Source organism: Cinclus cinclus, chromosome 28, assembly GCF_963662255.1.
Source record: "Cinclus cinclus chromosome 28, bCinCin1.1, whole genome shotgun sequence".
In the NCBI taxonomy this organism is placed as follows: domain Eukaryota; kingdom Metazoa; phylum Chordata; class Aves; order Passeriformes; family Cinclidae; genus Cinclus; species Cinclus cinclus.
In genome coordinates, this window is record NC_085073.1 from 5,902,983 (window position 1) to 5,923,562 (window position 20,580).

A 20,580-nucleotide genomic window follows, 5' to 3' on the forward strand; every position below is an offset into this window, starting at 1 on the left:
GAAGTCTCATTTTTGGGAGATGCCGTAAACTCGCAGCAAAGGGGAAAATATGTGATTCCTGCTGTGACAGGGCAAAAGCTGCTTTTTGCTTGCCTGACCCGTCCTGGTTGTCTTTGATTTAGAAACATCCGAAGGTCACCGCAGCGTCCACTCCGACGATTCATAGTGACAGCAGCCAGCGCTGGGAAAACATGGATTGAGGCTTCCCAAACATCCCACGCTGGCAGCAGAGAGGCAGCCCTGTCTCCCATCCCTCCGTGCCCCTTTCCAGACCTAAAATGAGATGGGATGGAGCAAACCCCACCTGGGGTTCTGCCTCACTGAGGGATTTCTCATCCCAAATAATTCCTGGAGCCTCCAGCTCCAACTTAGCCTTGAGGCCAAGCCCCAAGGGCTGCTTGGAGCTTCGTGTGGTGGCAGCAGCTGGGTTGCTCTTCCCTTCTTATCCTTTGGTTGAAAAAAAACACCATGGGAAAGCATGAATTCCCTTCTTTCTAGGGAATATCCTCCCTGCAGCATCCAATTTGCTCAGCCTGAGTGGTTTCGGGAAGCACTGAGGTCCTGTAGGATGTGGGAAGAACCCGATCCTGCTCCGTTGGTCTCAGGGTGATGCCACCAATTCCCAGAGGTCTCTGGGCACTTTTTGGGGAACTTTTGCTCAACAACTGTGAGGAACTGATAGCCCTAAAATCTGGAAGGCAGCACTTCCCCTCTTGCCACTTGTGGTAAGGAACTCTGCAAGAAAAACCCCGAAGTTTCTGCCAGCTTGGGTAGCCGTAGGGAATTTCCTGCATTTTGGAGAATTTAAGCCCTCCAGAGCCCTCTGCTCTGTGTCCTTACCATGCTCCCCACTGAACCCCAGCATCTGGAGAAGGGGAAAACATTATTTATTTGGAATCATGGAATAATTTTTTTGAAAGGAACCTTAAAGCCCATCCCTGCCATGGGCAGGGACACCTTCCACTGTCCCAGGGTGCTCTGAACCCCATCCAAGCTGGCCTTGGACACTTCCACACCTTTCCAGGCTCAGCAGTGCACCATCTGAGCTTTTCCTGGACTTCCCAGAGTTCCACCCTCCTCACCCATCCCAGCTACTCCTTCCCTGGGAACAGCAATCCCCTGGGCATCCCAGCTCCAAATCCATGCCAGGAGAGCTGTGCCGATGAGGGACCCACATGGGATGAATTAACTGGAGAGGAGCCTCCATCCTGCTGGGAAAAGGCACTGGATTAACCTGACCTTCCACCACTGAATGTGTCAGGAAGAGCTGAGGAAACGTGGGATGCAGAGGCTGCGCAATCCCCTGTTGCAGACTGGTGAGGACATGCTGGGACATTTCATCATCGCTCACTCAGGATCAAACCACTGCTCCCAAAATCCCTCTTTTATGGCCCTTGCTGGACTGTAAATCTCTGGCTTCCACTGCTGGCGCCTTTGGGGGAAAACATCCGGCTCCAGCAAACTTTGATACTCTTGGAGTGCGTCACTCCTGGATACAGGGCTCGCACCCACAGGCAGAAAATCCATTGCAAAAGCAGAACTTCGGGATTTCGGGGTTTCTGCTGGGTCTTGCTCAATATCACCGAAGAGGTCGGGGCCTCTTCCTGCACTCGGATGTGCCAAGGGCTCCATTTTCGTTCTGGATCAGCACGTTAGGCACCCTGAGGATGATGAAGGGGGCACTGGTGGCTGGGCTGGTGCCTGATGTGGACACGGAGATGTCTGGAGGGAGGGAATGGTGTGGTGGTTCTTCCCTTGTGTCCTCCTGGGGTGGTGCTCCCTCTACTTTCTGCCCTGGATTTGGGGGGCTGGAGGGTTGCAAACACCCCAGCTGATAAAATCCGTGGGATAGGGATCACAGTGGGTTTGGGGCTCTGGGAATTCCCTGGGGAAAGGGGCTCCAGGAGGGGAGTTCATCCCTGCCCAGCTGCTGGAGGGATGGGTAATGTCCCACTCATGGTGCCCAAATCCACATGGGATGAAGCCCCGGAGACAAACTGAGGTTTCCCTGCAAGCCACACATGGGATTTCCTTCCAAGGTGGATGCTCTGGGAAGGGAAGAGCAGTGAAATGGGGAGGGGATTTGGGGAGACTCCTGCTCCTCCTCACTGCAAGGAGGGATCCAGAGCAGGGCAGCAGAGCCGGGGCCGGGACAATCCCATCCACACGACCCTGCTCATCCTGACAAACTTCTCCTTTCCCGTGCTTTAGGGTGAAACACTCGGTCTCAGCTTTGCCTCAGGCAACCCCTTTAGAAACTGGGTGAGAAAAACCGGGGCAAGGCTGGAGCCGAGTCCCGAGGAGGAGCAGGGATAAAGCAGCCGTAAATCACGGGATTACCGCACGTTCTTCCCTGGCGGGAGCACAGCTGAACACCAGGCGCTCGCATCAACTTCAGGACATTTGGGAATGGCCTCGCCTGCTCCGGGGGGACCTCATGCGACCGGGAGCTTCTCATCCCTCCTCTTACTTTTTTTTTTTTTTTTTTTTTTTTTTTTTTTTTTTTTTTTGTCCAAGCATCCCTGAAGAGAAGCCGGGAGAGGGGCGGTGCTGTGCTGGTCCCCAGGGCTCGTTCCCACTCTGGATTTCCTCCTGCCCAGCCCCGCTCTGGCACGGTGCTGCCCGGCACACGTGGCCCCGCTGGATCTTTGCCACCCGGCGTGCCCGTTCCCGGTTCCATCCCGGCTGCCTCCATTTGGGATTACGTAACCCCGGCCCCGGTTGCCTCAGAAGGCTCGGGATGGATAGATCCCTTCGGTCGCACATGTCCGGTGGGACAAGGTCCAGGCAGATCCTTCCCCTGCTCCGGCCACGCGCCCGGCACGAGCTGCCTCCTCCTCCTCCCCGCCCCATCCCTGCTCAGCTGGGATTTTGGGAAGGGACGGATCAGCCCCGTGCGGTAAGAGCCACCTGACCCGCGAGGTGGCGGACAGAGGATGCGAGGATGGAAAATCCGTGCTTGGAATGCTTCCTGCAGCGCTCCTGCCTCGCTCACCATCCCCTGTCCATCACCCCGGCTGGAGGAGGTGAGTGGGATTCCCTGAGCCCTGCGATCCGCCGGGAAAACGGGAGGTAGAAGGGAAATGTTTGTGTCTGAAAAGGACTATTCCGTATTTTTTTATCTCCTCAGCTGCAAACCAGTTTATACATCACCCGGCTCCAGCATGGCAAGAGCTCCTGTTGGAAATCCCAGGAGAGGAGAGATTTCCTACTGGGAGTTCTCTCCGGCGTCACCCTCCAGGGGAGGGGGGATGGAGGGCGGGCAAAGTTCGGCTTCTATAAAGTCAGGTCTGGTCCTCTTCATTCATTCCACTGGCAGCACCGCCGGCAGCAGCGCGTCCAGCCTTTTGCACAAGAATTTGGAACAATTCCTGCCCTGAAGCCGCCGGTTTTCTGCAGGATGCTGAGGAGAGCGATGCCGAACGCGCTGCGGGGCGTCGGGGCCGCCCTCACCTGCCTGCAGCTCCTGCTGCTCCTCTCCGCCGCGGATTCCCGGCCCCACACGTGGGACCAGGACAGGTTCCAGCTGGAAAATATCAAAAAAGAGATCCTGGAGCGGCTGGGAATGCCGGCTCCCCCCGTCATCCGGCGCCAGCTGGATCAGGAGAGCATCCAGAGCGCGCAGCGGCTCTACCAGCAGAAAGTGGCGGAGCTGGCAGGGAACCGGAGCCGGGAGGAGGAGGAAGAGGAGGAAGCCGTGTCCAGGACCCGGCGGCTGCACCGCCTGACCCCCACCTGTAAGTGGTCGTGGCTCCGTGTCACCGCCCTCCCACCATCATCCCGTGTGTCCCAGCGCGTCCCGCACTGGGGAATGTCACCCCGCTGCCTGGGGACATGACCGGGCATGCAGCACGGTGGCCACGCTCATCCTTATCCTGCTCCTTTCTTTGCCCTGGAAGTGGAGAGGAGCCACCGCTGGAGGCGTTTTGCTTAAAATCACAAAAAAATTAAGGGAGGGATGGGATGAAAGCTTTGATCAGCGGCAGCTCGGGGTGGGGGGCTCGGAGTGGGGCTCGAGGGATTTTGGGGGTGAGCAGAAGGGGGAAGGGAGGTGTCATCCGTCGATCTCCAGCTCGAGGTCCAGTTTGGGGATTTATCTGCCTCTGAGGGGATTTAGGGAAATAATTCCCCTCCTGCTGCATGGGCTGGGAGGGGACAGTCGGGGTGTGAGTGGACGTGCTCCAATGGATCCTGGGACGCCTTCTCTGGCACCAGGAAAAGTGAGACCCTCCAGACCACCATGGGGTCCCTGGAGATGCTGGCTCTGAGGATGAGCATAGCAAAGAATTTCCAGCATCCGTCAGGATGAGGGTGATTCCCTGGAAGCAAGAGCTTGGCTGCCGGGCAGGAGCTGATCCCAAGCCTGAGCTGGTGGAGAATTGCTGGCTCTTACATCAGCTGTCCCCTCTGTCCCCACAGTGTCGCACTGGCTGGACATCCCCGAGGGACATCAGGACTCTCAAGGACACCGGGACACCCAGGGACACCGGGAGCCCCGCGGTCCCTACCGCTACCACCTCCTGCTGTCCCGCACCGCGGATTTCCACCGGCAGCTCCGCGTGGTGCAGGCGGAGCTGAAACTCTTCAAGCAGTCGCTGTCCCTGCCCGGTGCCTCGGTGCCACCCCGGGTCACCATCTACACCCTGCAGGGGGCTGAGGGGACCCCCCAGCTCCTGCGCAGCCAAGAGCTGGGCCGGGATTCCCGGAGCCTGGACCTGACAGAAGCCATCCAGCCCTGGGTGGCCGGGCCCGAGGTCACGCTGCTCCTGGAACTGGACTTCACCACCAATGTCTCGGCCGCCCTGGCCTCTTCCCGGGGGGAAACGCTGGTGCTGGAGGTGGAAACCCAGGAGAACGCGGCTCGGGCAGCCAGGAGAGCTCGGGGGCTGGATGAGGAGTGCGGGAAGAGCGATGGGAAGTGCTGCCTGAAGTCGCTGAAGGTCTCCTTCGAGGACATCGGCTGGTCGGACTGGGTCATCGCCCCCAGCAGTTACTACATGAGGTTCTGCGAGGGCTCCTGCCCCCACAACTACAAACCGGCCAGCATGCACGCCCAGATCAAATCCCGAGTGCATTCCCTGTCCAAGGCCGCCCCCCCGCCCTGCTGCGTCCCCGCCGGCTACGACCCCATGGTGCTGATGCACCTGGACAGCGAGGGCAGGTTGGTGTCCAGCCTCTTCGAGGACATGCTGGTCACCAGGTGCCACTGTGCCTGATGGCAGAGCTGCCAGCTCCCACCAGGATGTGTCACCATCCAGTGGGGCAAAGCCATCCCCACTCCCGGCAGTTCCGGAATCCCAAAATCCAGATCCTGCGGCATCGAGTGACAATCCCAGCCCTGGATCCACCACTGAGCTCAGCCACGGGGTCTCCACCATCAGCATCCCAAAATCCAGATCCTGCGGCATCGAGTGACAATCCCAGCCCTGGATCCACCACTGAGCTCAGCCACGGGGTCTCCACCATCAGCATCCCAAAATCCAGATCCTGCGGCATCGAGTGACAATCCCAGCCCTGGATCCACCACTGAGCTCAGCCACGGGGTCTCCACCATCAGCATCCCAAAATCCAGATCCTGCAGCATCGAGTGACAATCCCAGCCCTGGATCCACCACTGAGCTCAGCCACGGGGTCTCCACCATCAGCATCCTAAAATCCAGATCCTGTGGCACCCAGTGACTCCACACCAGACCTGGCTCTGCTGCACAGTTCAGCCCTGGGGTCTCCAACTCTGCCACCCAGCTCAGCCACGTTTTGAACTCTCCCCCACAATGACTTATTCCCCTGTCTCTTATTTAAATCCATATTTTAGGATCCTTAGCAGGTGGATCCTCCCCACTCAAGAGACCCTCAAGAGATGGGCTGGGGTGGATCCGTGCCCAGGTGTCCATATCCCACTCCAAACCCTCTTCTCTGCTCAGAGACTTATTTATGCAACACAGTTATTTATTTCTAATTTATTGTATTTTATAGCAAAATATACTTTTTTTGGGGGGGGGTGAAAGGGAGGGGTTTTTTGGTGTTTTTATATTTTATATATTTCTATAAAACCAGAATGATGTAATAATGATGAATAAATTGATTGTAACAGGGATTCTGGCTGCTCCTCCTGCACACTTTGGGGGGGTGTCTCTGGACCCCTCCTCCTGGGACCCTCAGCTCCCAGGGGATGACTCCATGAGGATTTGCTGGTAAATCTTCATGGATTTCCAGTGCCAGCAGGTGAGTAATGCCTGGGCACTGCTCCCAGAGACCTTTGAGTTGTTTGTGTCCTTGGGAAGGGCTCTGGGCTCAGCTCTGACCCTTGGGGGGCACATCCAGCTGGGAGGTGACCATTGCCCCATTTCCAGGGACCTGGGACCCTGTGGGCACCAAAGGAATGGGGGAACCCCCCTAGGAGGTTGGTGGCACACATTGTGTCCCCAAAAGACTCCCCATGGCTCAATGGGGTGGCTCTGATGGTCACAGCTCCTTTCTGTCCCCTCTCCCAGTGTGATGTGGGGGTGTCCTGGACTTGAGGGAGGTGGAATATGGGATCTCTGCTCTGGGGTAGGGGTTTTGGGAACCAGGGACTGAGGGATGCAAGCTGTGGAGGTGGCCTCTCTGGGGACAGGGACTGGAGGGACCTGGCTCTTAGTCCCCTGGGACCCCCACAGTGGGGATACGAGTTGTGGTGACCTGTCCCTGAGGGTCCCTTAGGAGCCCCTGCTTTGGGAAGCTGTCCTTGAGGGTCCTGGTCCCTTGGGACCCCCTGCCCTGGGGACAAAGGCTTTGGGGACATAACCTTGAGGGTGGTGGTCTCTTGGGACCCCCCACTTTGGGGCACAGGCTCTGGGAGCTCCAGGGACTGTCCCCTGGGAAAATCCCATGTCCTGCCCAGGGCTCCACACAGACCAAAAGCTATGCAGGTAATTAGAGATAATTAAACTATTTAATAGGACACTATGAAACCTCCCAGGGGCTGGGGGGACATTCAGACAAGCCATGGGGTCCCTATGTCCTCATGGCACCAAACAGCTCAGGGTCTCACCAGGAGGATTAAAAAAGGAGTTTTTTCTTGGCGGATTTAGCAGGAAAGGAGGGCGCAGGTGGCACCGGATGTCCCCAACCACCAGCACATCCCCAGGCGAGCTCGCACCCCATGCTCTGCCACCAGCCCCAAAAGGGGAAGAGAAAAGCAAGGCCATGATCAGCCCAGCTCCAGCTCCTCCAGCCAGCCCCAGGGACCCCATGCATGCCCTGGCCCCCGGCTCTGGTGGCAGCTGCCGGCGGATGCGGCACACGAGGCGTCCCCACGGTCGGTGGCCACAGCCCCGGGAGGAAATGTCAGCTCAGCCCTCACCCCAGGGTGAGAACTGGGGCGAAGGAGGGGACTGGGGCTGTTAAAAAAATAAAATCCCCCTTCAGAAGGCGTTCCCACAGGATGTGCGTGTAGGAACCATGTGTGGCCCTGCAGGGCTGTGGGGAATGTCTCTGCCCCCTCTAGGCTGGGGGACAGCCAGGGAAAGGGCATCAGTGGGGGATATAGAGCATCCCCCCAGCCCTCCCAGTGTCCCCCCAGCCCCTCACTGGTCAGGAATGATGTAGACGTCCTCAGTGGGGCCCAGAGTGTTGGCATAGATGGGCTGGTCCCCGGGATCGGCCGTGCTCTCCAGGAAATAATTCTCATCCACCAGGACCTGTGGGCTGGGGGACACGAGGAGGTTCAGTGAGGAGGGAATGTCATGGGTGGGATGGGATGGGATGGGATGGGATGGGATGGGATGGGATGGGATGGGATGGGATGGGATGGGATGGGATGGGATGGGATGGGATGGGATGGGATGGGATGGGATGGGATGGAGGTGGATGGGGCAGGACAACACATAAGGGCACAGCACGGCAGGGAGGGGATGGAACATTCCCGGAATGTCCATTCCCTGTGCCGGAGCCTCACCTGTAGCGCTGCTCCTGCCATCCCTGTGCGGCAGCAGGGGCCGTGCCGGGGGTCACGAAGATGTTCTCATAGTCGGGGGCATCGGTGACATCGGCGCTGGCGGTCCCGGTGTCCCGGCTGATGTAACGGGGCTGCCGGACGTTCCCAGCGGGATCCTGCTTCCCCCTTCCCGAACCGGCCACCGCTGCTCTCGCTCTCCTCCTCCGATACCAAACCACGGCAGTGCCCACGGCCACCAGCGCGGCCACCACCGTAGCGGCCGCTCCGGCCACCCCGGCCACCAGCCCCACGTGGGACCCGCATTCCCGGCCGTGGAATTCCGTGACGTTGAAGGGATGCTGCTGGGATGTGAGACAGAGGCACCGGATCCCGTCGCGGGCGCAGGGGGCCAGGACGGTGCCCAGCAGGTCACAGCGGCAGGACACGGACAGGGAGCTCAGCGTGGGCTGGAAGGCGGCGGGGGGCACGGCAGGGAGGGGGTTCCCTTCCAGCCGCAGGATCCGCAGGGCCGTGGCGTTGGTGAAGAATCCATCGGGCAGCTCCCGCAGCCGGTTCTCCGCCAGGTCCAGCTCCTCCGTTTTGGGGCCCAGGCGGGCCGAGGGGCTCAGGGACTCGATGCCGTTGTGTCTCAGCACCAGCCGGCGCTGCCGGTGGAACGGGCTCCAGTCCAGCTCGGCACATCCACGGCTCCTGTTGGTCAGGTCCAGGTCCAGGTCCTCGGAATTGTCCAGCAGCAAGGCTGAACAGGGGGACACGGTGGACACGGTGGACAGGGGGGTGACGGGGTGCAGCAGCAGCAGCAGCAGCAGCACGAGCGGGGCCGCAGGGAGCCCCATGGTCCCCCCACTACAGCGAGAGACTGGTGGGAAACGGGAATCAGGACCCCGCCTTCCCACCGGATCCCCTTCCCAGCGCAAACCAGTACAACCCAGTTCCAGTCCCCACCCCACTGCTGCTGTTCCAGGGCTGGGCAGCTCCTGGGGGTCCCAGCGGGGCATTTCCAGCCCCCCCTTCCCTCTCCCAACCACAGCAGCCCGACTCGCCTGCGCTCCGGCCGCTGCTGCCTGGCGTGGGGAAGAGGAACAGGCGGGTCCGGCTGTCCCGTGTCACCCTGTCAGGGCGTAGCCGGCCCCCGGGGGGTGCAGGGGGGCAGCACCCCCTGACCCCTGCCAGACACTCTGATCCTTTCTTGGGGTGCTGAGCATCCCCCTGGCATTGGCTGAGTGTGGCAGTGACCCCGGTGACCCCCGAGGGGTGGGGGACACACGCGTGGGGACACAGGGACACCCACACGTGTGCGCTTACAGCCCCCCCCCCCCCCGGCAGCGCAGGGACCCCCCCCACCCGAGTGTGAGGGGACCCCGGGGCCGGGTAGGAGTCGGAGGACTCTGTGTCCGTGTCCCCTGGCAGGATGGGTGTCCCCATCCCGGTGTCCCCTCCCTGTGTCTGCAGCTCACTGCAGCCCACGTGCCCCGAGAGCATCATGTTCGTGTCCACTCCCCATGTCCAAGCCCCTCTGGTGTCCCTGTCCCTCCACCACGTCCACCCCCCTGCGTCCCTCCTTGTCCCTCCGTGTCCCCAGTGTGTCCCCCCGTGTCACACCGTGTCCGTGTCCGCCCCCTGGTGCCCGAGTCCCTTCGCTACTACCTGCTCACGGTCCTTTCCTTGTGTCCCCCTCGTGTCCGTGTCCATGTGTGCCCAACCCCGTTGTGTCCACGTCCACCTGTCACATCCGTGTCCCTCTGTGCCCCGTGTCTGTGCCCCCACCCCGTGTGTCCCTCCATGTCCATCCTCTCAAACCCGTGTCCCTCCACGACCATCCTGTCTCCATCCCTCCGTGTCACTGCCCCTTTAAGTCCACCCCACCGCGTCCGTGTCCACCCTGTCACATCCGTGTCCCTCTGTGTCCCCCGTGTTCCCCTGTGTCCCCCCTCCCATATCCACCCCTTCGTGTCCGTGTCCCTCCGTGCCCAACCCCTCTCGTCCGTGTCCGCTCCTCCACATGTCCACCCCCCGTATCCCTCGTGTCCGTGCCCACCCCCTCGTGTCCCTCAGTGACTACCGTGTCCGCGTCCCCTCGTATCACTGCCCCTTTAACTCACCCCCTCGTGTCCATGATCCCCCGTGTGTCCCCGTCCCTGGACGCCCACCCCCCTCGTGTCCTTGTCCCTCCATGCCAACCCCCTCGCGCGCGTCCCCCGTGTCCGTGCCCACTCCTCGCCTCCGTGGCCCCGTGTCCCCGCATCCCCCGCACCCCCCTTCCCGGGTCCACGTCCACGTTGTCATATCCGCACCCCTCTGTGCCCCTTGTGCCCACCCCATCGTGCCCGTGACCCTCCTCGCATCCCCCGTGTCCGTATCCCCCTCCCCGCGACCACCCCTCTCCCTCCCTCCTCAGCGCGGTCCCCACCTCCTCCCCCCGCTGCCATCGCCCCTTTAAGCGCGGCGCGCGGCGCGGGGGGGGTGGTGGCGGCGCTGCCGGAACAGCCGCGCGGGGGGGGCGCGGCGGTTTCAAGCTCCCCCTCGGGCGCGCGGCCGCAGCCGGCGGGGCCGGGCCGGGCCGGGCCGGGATGGCGGCGGGGGCGGCGGGGGCGGCGGGGGCCGCGCGGGGCCGGGCCCGGGGCCGCTGACAGCCGCCGCCGCGCCATGTACGCCAAGGGCAAGGGCTCCGGCGTGCCCTCGGACGGCCAGGCCCGCGAGAAGTGAGTGCGGCGCCGGGCGGCGGCGGGGAACGGCCGGGGCGCGGAAGTTTTTGCCGGGGCGGGCGCCCGGGGAGCGGGGACGGAGCGGGAAGGAAAGGGGTGTGTGTGTGTGGGGGGGGGGAAGATCGGGAAAAGCGGGGGGAGATCGGGGGGCGGGAGGACCCCCCGGCCCCGCCCCGCCGGGGAGCACCGGCAGCCGCGGGGCAGCGGGAGCTGGCGGGGGTCAGCCGGGCACCGGGATGAGCCCCCCGGTCTGCGGCATCCCCCGGGGCACCGGCAGTCGGGATGATTCTCCCGATCCGTGGCATCCCCCGGGGCGGGGCGCCGGGAGTCGGGATGATCCCCGTGGTCCGTGCTATCCCCCGGGGCACCGGGAGCTGCGGGGGCATCGGGAGCCGGATGATTCCCCCCGATCTCAGCCATTCCCCGGCGTACCGGGAACCGGGATGGTCCCCTCGGTTCGTGATTTCCCGGGGTACCGAGACTCGGGATGGTCTCCCTTGGTCCGTGACATCCCCCGGGGCACCGGGAGCTGCGATGTGCCGGGGTCCGTGGCATCCCCCGGGGCACCGGGAGCGCGATCACGCCGGAGCTAACGGGAGCCGGGATGTGCCCCCCGGGTATTGCCACATCTTGAGGCACCGGGAGCTGCGGGAGCACCGCGACCTGGGATGATCCTCCCGGTGTGCGGCATCCCCGGGGACACCGGCAGTCGGGATGCCCCTTCCCCGACCGTGCCGTCCCCCGGGGCACCGGGACCTGGGATGATCCCTCCGGGCCGTGCCATCAGCCAGGGTACCGGGAACCGGGAGCGCACCGTGACTGCCGGGAACCGAGCTGTGTCCCCCGGTCTCTGCCATCCTCCGGGGTACCGGGAGCCGGGTTGATCCCCCCGGGCATTGCCATCCCCCGGGGAAACCGTGACCCGGGCACGGTACCGGGGCTACCGGGAGCCGGGATGTGGCCGGTCCGCAGCATCCCTGAGGGCACCGGGAGCCCTCCCCGGCCGTGCCATCCCCCGGGGCGGCGGGGACCTGAATGGCACCGGGGCTACTGATGCTCCCCGGCCCCTGCCACCCCCGGTCCCCAGGACCGTGACCCACCGTTCCTGGATGTCCCTGTCCTGCTGTGTCCTGGTGCTCGAGGCCACCACGGACCCTGGGGCCGGGGGGTTGTGGCCACCGCGGTCCCCCCAAAGCTGGACCCCCCCGTGGGGGTCCCGCGGGTCCCGTTCCTGCTCCCGGGAGGGGATGGAGCCCCGGGAACTGGGCCCTGGCGTTCCGTGCGTGTCCCCTTGCCAGGGGCCACCCGTGGTGACACTCGCCCCTGGGCCACATCCTGTGTGGGATGTGTCACCTGTCCTGGAGCCACCCCAGCGTGTGGGATGTGTCACCTGTCCTGGAGCTACCTTAGCGGTGGGAACCGGTTGCCGTGGATGGCGTGCGGTGTCACTCGGTGTCACCGGTGGGGTCCCTCGCAGGGAGGTGACCTCGAACACTCTTCATTAATTTTGTGCTAATTGAGTGAAGGGGCTCCGTCCTGGCTGTTCCCCGTGTCCCTCGGGGTCCGTTGGGATGGGGGATGTCACCGTGGGGGTGTCAGGTCCCTGACACTGTCCCTGTCCCCATCCTGTCCCCCCACAGGCTGGCGCTTTACGTTTACGAGTACCTGCTGCACGTGGGGGCCCAGAAATCCGCCCAGACCTTTTTGTCAGAGGTAAGGGGGGGGAGGGCAGCACCCCCGGACCCCCCCATCCCACCCATGGGGGGTCCTGGAGCCCCATCCCCGGTGGGGGCTGCTGACCCCCCTCCCTCCCGGTGTCCTTCTCCGCAGATCCGATGGGAGAAGAACATCACGCTGGGGGAGCCCCCCGGCTTCCTGCACTCCTGGTGGTGGTGAGCTGGGGTCTGGGGGGGTTGGAAAGGGGGGAGCCCCGCCCCATTTCCATAGCAGATGGGCTGGGAGAGGATCTAGGAGCTGACCCCCCTCGATTCTGCCACCACATCACCTCGTACCCCATAAATCCATCCTTCTGCTTTTCCCATCAGCGATTTGGGCCCCCCCCCCCCTTTTCCCTCCCATCCTGGCCCCCCCGCCCGGCTCCTCCAGATGGATCCAATTTGGCACCAAGTGTGGAGCTGGGGGGGCTCCCAGTCCCGGGGCTGGACCCCTGTGCTGAGGGGGTGGTCCCAGCAGAGCCCCCCTGAGAGGGGTGATGGGGATGTGGGGGAGCACCCCACAGGTGGACATCACTTGGTGGGGGCTCCGGGGGGGGGGGGGGGGGCAGTGAATGATCAGCTGTTGATGTGGGGGGGACACACACACAGTGGAGGGGGGGGGGGGGGGCGTTAAGCTGGCACCCAGCCAGCGCCCCCCAAACCTGGAGGGGGGCGCCCAAAAACTACGACCCCTCTGCTACCCCACACCCAGGGAGGGGGGCGCAGGCAAGGGATTCCCCCCCCCCCCAACTCCCCCAACATCCCGGCCCGGGATGCTGCAGCCTGATGTAAAGTCCCAGGAATTTGGGCTCCGGCCGTAGCGACCGTTTCCAGGGAAAACAGGCGGCAGCGCCGGAGCCGGGAGGCCCCCGCCGAGGGGGGGACACGGCCGCAGCCCCCCCGCCCCACTGGTGACACGAGTGTGCCCGTGCTCAGCCTCTCCGTGAGGTTTGGAGAGGGGGGAGCAAGGGTGTAAATTGAAGCGAAGGGGGGGGGTTTCCTCACCCGCTTCCCCCCTTCCCTGTTTTCCCAGCGTTTTCTGGGATCTGTACTGTGCCGCTCCGGACCGCCGGGAGACCTGCGAGCATTCCAGCGAGGCCAAAGCCTTCCATGACTACGTGAGTGCCTCGGGATGGGGGGGGGTCAGTGTCTCGCTGTCCCCATCCTGTCCTCCCCCCGCAGCCAGGACCCCCCCGCCGAGGTTCCCGCACGCTGCCAGCCCCGGATCTGTGGGTGACCTATTTCACGGGGCAGCAGAGAGGGGGGGGTTAATCCCTGGGGGCATGGCTCAGCGCCCCCCCACCCCCCTCGCTGGGGAACCTGGTGTGCCCATCCCCCACTGTCACCCCCCTTCAGGGGACAGGGACCCCTCCCCATCCCCCCGGTCCCAAACCATGGACACAGTAGCAAGCTCTCCTTGTCCAGGCGGGGGTGTCCCCCCTCCCCATGTGGTGTCCTGGGGGTCATTGCAGGACTGGGGGCTCAGTGGGGACCCCTCACACTGAGGGTACCCCCCCAGGACAGCTCTGCTCCTTCCCAGTTCCAGCTCTGGTGATTTAATCGTTGGCACGGAGTCAACAGCCCCCGGTGTTCCCAACGTGTCCCTGTGCCTGCTCCTGCCAGGACTGGAGGCACTGGGGGGACATGGGGGACACCGTGCCTTGGGATGGGGAGTGGTCCCTGGAATGCTGCAGGGTCCAAAGTGCTGTGGGATGCAGGATGATGCAGGATCCAGAGCCCCATAGGATGCAGGATTCTGTGGGACCCACAGTGCTGTGGGATGTGGAATGCTGTGGAGCCCACAGTGCTCTGGGATGTGCAGGATGCTGTGGGATGATGCAGGATACAGTGGGATGATGCAGGATACAGTGGGATGTGCAGGATGCCGTGGGATGATGCAGGATGCCGTGGGATGATGCAGGATGCTGTGGGATGATGCAGGATACAGTGGGATGTGCAGGATACAGTGGGATGTGCAGGATGCTGTGGGATGATGCGGGATGCCGTGGGATGTGCAGGATGCTGTGGGATGATGCAGGATACAGTGGGATGTGCAGGATACAGTGGGATGTGCAGGATACAGTGGGATGTGCAGGATGCTGTGGGATGATGCGGGATGCCGTGGGATGATGCAGGATGCCGTGGGATGTGCAGGATGCTGTGGGATGATGCAGGATGCTGTGGGATGATGCAGGATACAGTGGGATGTGCAGGAGGCCGTGGGATGATGCAGGATGCTGCAGGCTCCACAGTCTCACAGGAAATGGGATGCTGTGACATGTAGGATGCCACCGTGGGATGCTGAAAGCCACGGGCTGCAGGGTGCTGTGGGACCCTCGGTGACACGGGGATGGGGACGCTGTGGGCTGCCAGGATGCCAGGGCGTGCTGGCCAATCCGTGGACCCCTGGATTTGGATTCAGGCCCTTGCAGCAGAGCAGTTGCCCCCCAGGAAACCCCTCATTCCCGTGGGGTCCCGTGGGGCCGCGCCGGTGCCGCAGGGGCTGCAGCAGGACCCCCCCCCCATCACCGCCCCCGGCCCCCGGCGCTGCGCAGAGCTGATTTCCATGCTGGAATTAATGAGGCTGCCGGTGCGGTGCCGGTGACGCCGGGGACATGGCGCGGGTCAGGCCACGTTGCCATGGCACTGCTGCCTGGCAGAGCTGGGGAGCGCTGGGGGGGGCACCCCACGATCCCCCCCACCTACCCCCCTGCACCCACTGGGGTGCCCCACGCAGCCATGGCCCCATCCCAGTGCCCAGCTGGGATGAACTGGGGGTGGGGGGCGTCCCAAAATGGAGCCAGGGCCCCTCATATTCCCATGGGTGCCCCCCCAGGGCACATTGGGACCCACCCCCAGGAGCATCCTGGTGACCCCACAAAATCGGGGAGGGGTCCGGCCTGTGCACAGCAATTGGGGGGGGGGGGGGTATTGGCAGCAGCTGCCCCCACAGCAGGGTCTGGGGTCCCCCCCTTGCTGTGAGCAACCCCCAGCCTGCCCCTCCATGTGTCCCCCCCTCCAATTTTCTCCCTCCTGACCTTGAGCCCGCAGGAGGAGCCACAGCTCCCCAACCTGTTGCCATGGCAACTCTGCTTTGCATCACCGAGGGATGGGGGGGACGGGGGGGGCCCCCATTTGGTCTCTGCTTTGAGGGGGCAGCGCTGTCACCCCCCCTGAGGCTGCAGCTGGGGGGACAGCAGTGACCCCAATCTGTCACTGTCACTGTGTCTGGGGCAGGAGTGGGGGGTCCCCAAGAGGGGATATGACCTGGGATCCCCCCCCCAGGACCCCCATGGGGTACAGACCCCATCTGACTGTCCCTGGGCTGGCACTGTCACCAACCCTGGGTGTCACCCGTGTCCCAGCCGTGACCCCTGCAGCACGGGATGTCACCATCCCCATCCCTGTCCCTAAAGCTCCAAGCACAACGGGACCCCCATCCCCGCAGGGTTGGAGGTGGGGGGGCGCAGGGCCCCCCGGCTGGAGGGGGCAGCGCGGAGTCCCCCCCTTCTCCTCCTCCTCCTCCTCGTCTCCAAATTGAAACCAGTTGTGGCGCAGGGGCCGAGCCGGAAAAGCGGCACATTCCTTCCCTTAACTGCTCCCCTCGGACGGGGCCGGCGGGCGAGTGGGGCCAGGGCCCCCTGCCCGCGATCCCCCCCAGTTGAGCTGCGAGGGGAATGTGGGGCGAGCTGGGCCCCGAGCTCGGTGCTGAGGGTGGGGGGACAGGGGGGGAAGGATGGATGGATGGATGGATGGATGGATGGATGGATGGATGGATGGATGGATGGGGACCCCCCCAGCCCCTCTCTGAGCTGTGTCTCCCCGCAGAGCGCGGCGGCAGCGCCCAGCCCGGTGATGGGGAACTTGCCCCCCGGGGATGGCATGTCCGGGGGTCCCGTGCCCCCCGCCTTCTTCCAGGTACCGAGCCCTGCGTGTCCCTGGTGTGCGCACACACCTGAGCCCCGTGGTTGTAGTGGGTTTTTTTGGGGGGTGGGGGTTGCACCCCCACCATTGCACGGACCCCCCCGACTCTCCCTGAGATCACAGCCCCCGCCCCTGCTCCCCCTCCCAGGGGTCACAGCCCCCCCCCCCCAAACCTGTTGTGTTTCTCCCCAATACTCCTGTGGGTGCCCCCCCTCTGCCCACCACCCCCAGGGTTCCCCTGCTAGCCCCCCCATCCCCCCCCAGGGTGATGCTGACCCCCTCCCCCAGCCCTGGCTGACCCCCAAACCCCCCTCTCTTGCAGCCCTTCATGTCCCCCCGCTACCCTGGTGGCCCCCGGCCCCCACTCCGGATGCCCAACCAGGTGAGGCAGTCGCTTCCGGGACCCTCCCCTCCCCAAAAAAAAGGGGTGTAGCCCCCCCTCCCCATCACCCTGACCTCCTGTTGCCCCCTCTCTGCAGCCCCCCGTGGGTGTTCCTGGCTCCCAGCCGCTGCTGCCCAACGCCATGGACCCGGCTGCACGGTCACAGGGTGAGTTAGGGTCCCTGCCCCTGTTCCCCGTGCCCTCCTCCAGACCCCAAAGTGGGTTTTTGGGGGGGGGGGCTGTGAGTGTCTCACAGCTCGCCCTTCCTAATTTGTGCAGGGCATCCTGGTATGGGGGGCCCAATGCAGCGTATGAACCCCCCCCGAGGAATGGCGGGGATGGGGCCACAGGTATGGGATACTGGGATAGTGGGGTACTGGGATAGTGGGATACTGGGGAACTGGTATAATGGGGTACTGGGCTGCTGGGATACTGGGGTACTGGGATAATAGGATGGGACAGGGACAGGGATACTGGAGTGGAAGTGGTTGCAGGTACAGGGGGACAAGGATATGGGGGATGGGAATGGGGGTGAGTACGAGGGGAGAGGAATGAGGACACGGGGATAGAAGAATACAGGGATGGGAATGGAAATTCAGGGATGGGGACAGGGAAGCAAGAATAAGGATGTGGGTGGAGACAAGGATGGGGATAACAGAGACCAGGATGGGGACAGGGATAGTGGGATGGGGCTGGGAGCAAGGAGATAGGGGTAGGGATGGGATGGGGGCTGGGAATGGGGATATGGGGATGGCTTTTGGGGACAGGGATGGAAGTGGCTACGGCGATGGGACAGGGGTGCAGGGTGGGGACAGTGCTGGGGATGTCCCAGCTCCGCTGACCCCTCCCCTCTCCCGGCAGAGCTACGGCAGCGGGATGCGCCCCCCCCCCAGCTCGCTGGCCGGCCCTGGAATGCCCACCATGAACATGTAAGACCCCCTTCCCCCCCCCCCCCCCCCCCCGTAACCCCCTAAGGGTGGGGGGAGCCTTGTGAGCAGCAGGACCCCCCCCACACTGTCCCTGTTGTCTTTCCAGGGGTCCTGGTGGCCGCGGGCCCTGGCCCAACCCTAACGCCAATTCTGTAAGTTTTGGGATTGGAGGGAAGTGAGGGGTTAATACTTTTCTTGGGGGGGGGGTGGTCCTAAGGGAGGGGTGCTGCCCCCGTGTCCCCCCCATCCTGACCCCCCCACTTTGTCCTCCCCCAGATCGCCTATTCTTCCTCATCCCCTGGGAATTATGTGGTGAGTATTGGGGTGCACGATTGGGGCTGGGGGGGACTGCAGTGACCCTGTGACACCCCCCCCCAAACCCACTCCCTCCTTTTTCCTTTTTCCTTCCAGGGCCCTCCTGGGGGCGGTGGCCCCCCCGGCACCCCCATCCTGCCCAGCCCCGGAGGTGAGTGAGTGGGATTTGGGGGTGTGAGTGGGATTTGGGGGTGGGGGGGGGATGGCAGGGTGGGTGAATGGGATTTGGGGTTGTGAGTGGGATCTGTGAGGGCCACGCTCACCCCCTCAACGTGTGCTGTCCCTCCCAGACTCCACCAACTCCAGTGAGAACATGTACACCATGATGAACCCCATCGGACCCGCGGGGAACCGGCCCAACGTGAGTGATGGGATGGGGGAAACAGGGCCTGGGGACAGGGATTGGGGTATGGGGGGGGGAGGTCCCCCCAACATTCCTCACCACACCACACCCCCCCCCCCCCCACCTTTGCCTTCCAGTTCCCGATGGGGCCCGGAGCCGAGGGGCCCATGGGCGGGATGAGCGCGATGGAGCCGCACCACATGAACGGATCCTTAGGTGGGTGACACCACCCTGGGGACAGCAGGGGTCCTTTGTCTCCCCCAGCATCCCCAAAATCCTAAATCCTGTGGGGTATGAGCTCCGTCTGCAGCTGGATGGGCTCGTGCAGCTGGAGGGGCACATGGATGGGAGGGGACACATGGGGATTTGGGAACACATGCAGGAATTTGGGGACACGCAGGTTGAGGGGACACATGTGGTTTGGGAAGGACATGTGGATTATGGAGGACACAGTTTGGGGGACACACATGGACTAGGGACACACGAAGTTTGGGGGGACACGGGCATTGGGGGGGTCACTAATGCCCTGCTGTCATCCTGGCAGGCTCTGGGGACATGGATGGGCTGCCAAAGGTGAGTTGGGGGCCCTGGGACCCCGACGGTGCTGGGACCCCTTTTATTGGGATACCCCTATGTCTTGGGACCTCCATTTATTGGGACTCTTCAATGCACTAGGACCCCCCCATGCTCTGGGAGCCCCCCCCCCACATATTTGGATCCCATTTCTTGTGATTCCGCCATATTCAGGGACCACCCCATTTACTGGGACCCCATTTATTGTCCCCCACCATGTACTGGGTCCCCATTTACTGGGGCTCTCCTGTGTGGTGGGACCACCCCATTTATTGGGATCTCATTTATTTGGGCTCCCCATGTTCTGGCACCACCCCATTTATTGGGATCTTATTTATTTGGGCTCCCCCATGTCCTGGCACCACCCCATTTACTGGGATCTCATTTATTTGGGCTCCCCCATGTCCTGGCACCACCCCATTTACTGGGATCTCATTTATTTGGGCTCTCCCATGTCCTGGCACCACCCCATTTATTGGGATCTCATTTATTTGGGATCTCATTTATTTGGGATCTCAATTTATTTGGGCTCCTCCATGTCCTGGCACTACCCCGCTTACTGGAACCCCATTTATTCCCCCCCATGTACTAAGACTCCCCCACCTCATAAATAGGGGACCCCATATATAGACCAATCTGGGGCACCCCATTTATTTGGACCCCATTTATTGCCCCGCACCATGTACTGCGACCCCATTTATTTGGGCTCCTCCATGTGCTGAGACCACCCCATTTACTGAGACCCCATTTATTCCCCCTCCCCATGCACTGGCACTCCCCCACCCCAATGGGAACCTCCCCATTTATTACCCCTCCCCACTAACTCTTCTCTCTCTCTCTCTTCCCCCCACCATTCCTCCAGAGCTCCCCCAGTAATTTGGGGGCCCTGAGCAACCCCCCCGGGACCCCTCGGGACGACGCCGAGCTGAGCAGCAATTTCCTAAATCCCTTCCAAAGCGACAGCGTAAGGGACCCGGCGGGGACCCCCGCGGACCCCCGGGGGGGCAGGAGGCGAGGGCGGGGGGCCCGGGGGGGGCGCGGCGGCATCGGCAGCGGTGGCAGGGGACGGGGGGGGTCAACGAACAAATCCCAGTGGCGACCCCCCGAAATTACGTCAGCATCACCGGCGACAGCGGCGGCGACATCGGCGGCGACGGCGGCGACAGCGGTGGGGTCGCCTTGGCCGAGCGAGGTGTGAGGAGGGCGGCGCTGGGTTGGGGGGGGGGGGCAGCGATGTGTGTGTGCCCTCCCCCCTCCAGACCCCCTCCCCTCGCCCCCCCCCAACCCCCCCCCAGCCCCGGCTAACGCTGTGGTGTCTCCGCTCTCTCTATAGTACTCGCCCAGCATGACAATGAGCGTGTGAGCCCCGCGCCGAGGCCGCCGACAGCCAGACGCCCTCTCACCCAACCACCGAAAAAAAAAAAAAAAAAAAAAAAAAAAAAAAAAAAAAAATTTAATTTTTTTTCATTAATTTTAATGATCGGCCCAAACCCCTCCTCCCACCCTCCTCCCCCCGCTCCTTTTCCACCCTGCATCCCACCCCACCTCCGTTCACACCCAAACCCCGACCCCACCTCTCAGAGCCCCCCCCCGTCCTACCCTCTATATTTTTATGGGTTTTTTTTTTTTTTTTTTTCCCAAACGAACACTAAAACAGAAAAAAAAAAAAAGCGCGGGAGAGAGAGGAAAAAAAATAATAATGATGATTAGAAATAAGTCACGTGACTTATTTGCTGCCCACCCCCCCTTCATCCCCCA

At 62.9% G+C, this 20,580-nt stretch overlaps 3 protein-coding genes across 13 annotated transcripts; 2 read left to right on the forward strand and 1 right to left on the reverse strand.

Moving 5' to 3' along the window:
* The first annotated feature begins 3,400 nt into the window (after nucleotides 1–3,400).
* On the forward strand, nucleotides 3,401–5,216 carry GDF15 (growth differentiation factor 15). Its single transcript, XM_062510139.1, has 2 exons — nucleotides 3,401–3,737; nucleotides 4,420–5,216. Exons 1-2 carry the CDS (start codon nucleotides 3,401–3,403, stop codon nucleotides 5,214–5,216), a joined length of 1,134 nt encoding a protein of 377 aa, XP_062366123.1.
* A 2,108-nt stretch (nucleotides 5,217–7,324) lies between these two features.
* LOC134054543 (leucine-rich repeat-containing protein 25-like) lies at nucleotides 7,325–8,772 on the reverse strand. The gene is made up of 2 exons (XM_062510395.1): nucleotides 7,937–8,772; nucleotides 7,325–7,686 (listed from the first exon to the last, which is right to left on the reverse strand). The coding sequence occupies exons 1-2, from the start codon at nucleotides 8,770–8,772 to the stop codon at nucleotides 7,566–7,568; spliced, it is 957 nt and encodes a 318-aa protein (XP_062366379.1). The 3' UTR covers nucleotides 7,325–7,565.
* Nucleotides 8,773–10,546: 1,774 nt separating this feature from the next.
* SSBP4 (single stranded DNA binding protein 4) lies at nucleotides 10,547–20,417 on the forward strand. 11 transcript variants are annotated; one of them, XM_062510221.1, is made up of 17 exons: nucleotides 10,547–10,638; nucleotides 12,282–12,354; nucleotides 12,472–12,533; nucleotides 13,390–13,474; nucleotides 16,185–16,274; nucleotides 16,603–16,662; nucleotides 16,760–16,829; nucleotides 16,942–17,012; nucleotides 17,524–17,591; nucleotides 17,698–17,743; nucleotides 17,868–17,903; nucleotides 18,003–18,057; nucleotides 18,197–18,267; nucleotides 18,387–18,465; nucleotides 18,794–18,822; nucleotides 19,685–19,786; nucleotides 20,156–20,417. In XM_062510221.1, exons 1-17 carry the CDS (start codon nucleotides 10,583–10,585, stop codon nucleotides 20,183–20,185), a joined length of 1,083 nt encoding a protein of 360 aa, XP_062366205.1. In that variant the 5' UTR covers nucleotides 10,547–10,582; the 3' UTR covers nucleotides 20,186–20,417. The 11 variants fall into 11 exon arrangements, with proteins under 11 accessions (XP_062366205.1, XP_062366204.1, XP_062366207.1 ...); XM_062510220.1 differs by having other exon boundaries at nucleotides 16,942–17,005; nucleotides 17,478–17,591; XM_062510222.1 differs by having other exon boundaries at nucleotides 10,583–10,638; nucleotides 12,282–12,315.
* Nucleotides 20,418–20,580: the final 163 nt, after the last annotated feature.

Excerpts from the sequence above, each read along its gene's own strand:
- GDF15 (XM_062510139.1), top strand. The coding sequence starts at position 3,401 with ATGCTGAGGAGAGCGATGCCGAACGCGCTGCGGGGCGTCGGGGCCGCC. Across the intron at positions 3,738-4,419 it reads GCACCGCCTGACCCCCACCT|TGTCGCACTGGCTGGACATC; the intron begins GTAAGTGGTCGT and ends CTGTCCCCACAG.
- LOC134054543 (XM_062510395.1), bottom strand. The coding sequence starts at position 8,772 with ATGGGGCTCCCTGCGGCCCCGCTCGTGCTGCTGCTGCTGCTGCTGCTG. Across the intron at positions 7,687-7,936 it reads TGGCAGGAGCAGCGCTACAG|CCCACAGGTCCTGGTGGATG; the intron begins GTGAGGCTCCGG and ends CGTGTCCCCCAG.
- SSBP4 (XM_062510220.1), top strand. The coding sequence starts at position 10,583 with ATGTACGCCAAGGGCAAGGGCTCCGGCGTGCCCTCGGACGGCCAGGCC. Across the intron at positions 16,830-16,941 it reads CCCGGCTGCACGGTCACAGG|GGCATCCTGGTATGGGGGGC; the intron begins GTGAGTTAGGGT and ends TAATTTGTGCAG. Across the intron at positions 17,006-17,477 it reads CGAGGAATGGCGGGGATGGG|TGCTGGGGATGTCCCAGCTC; the intron begins GCCACAGGTATG and ends GGGTGGGGACAG.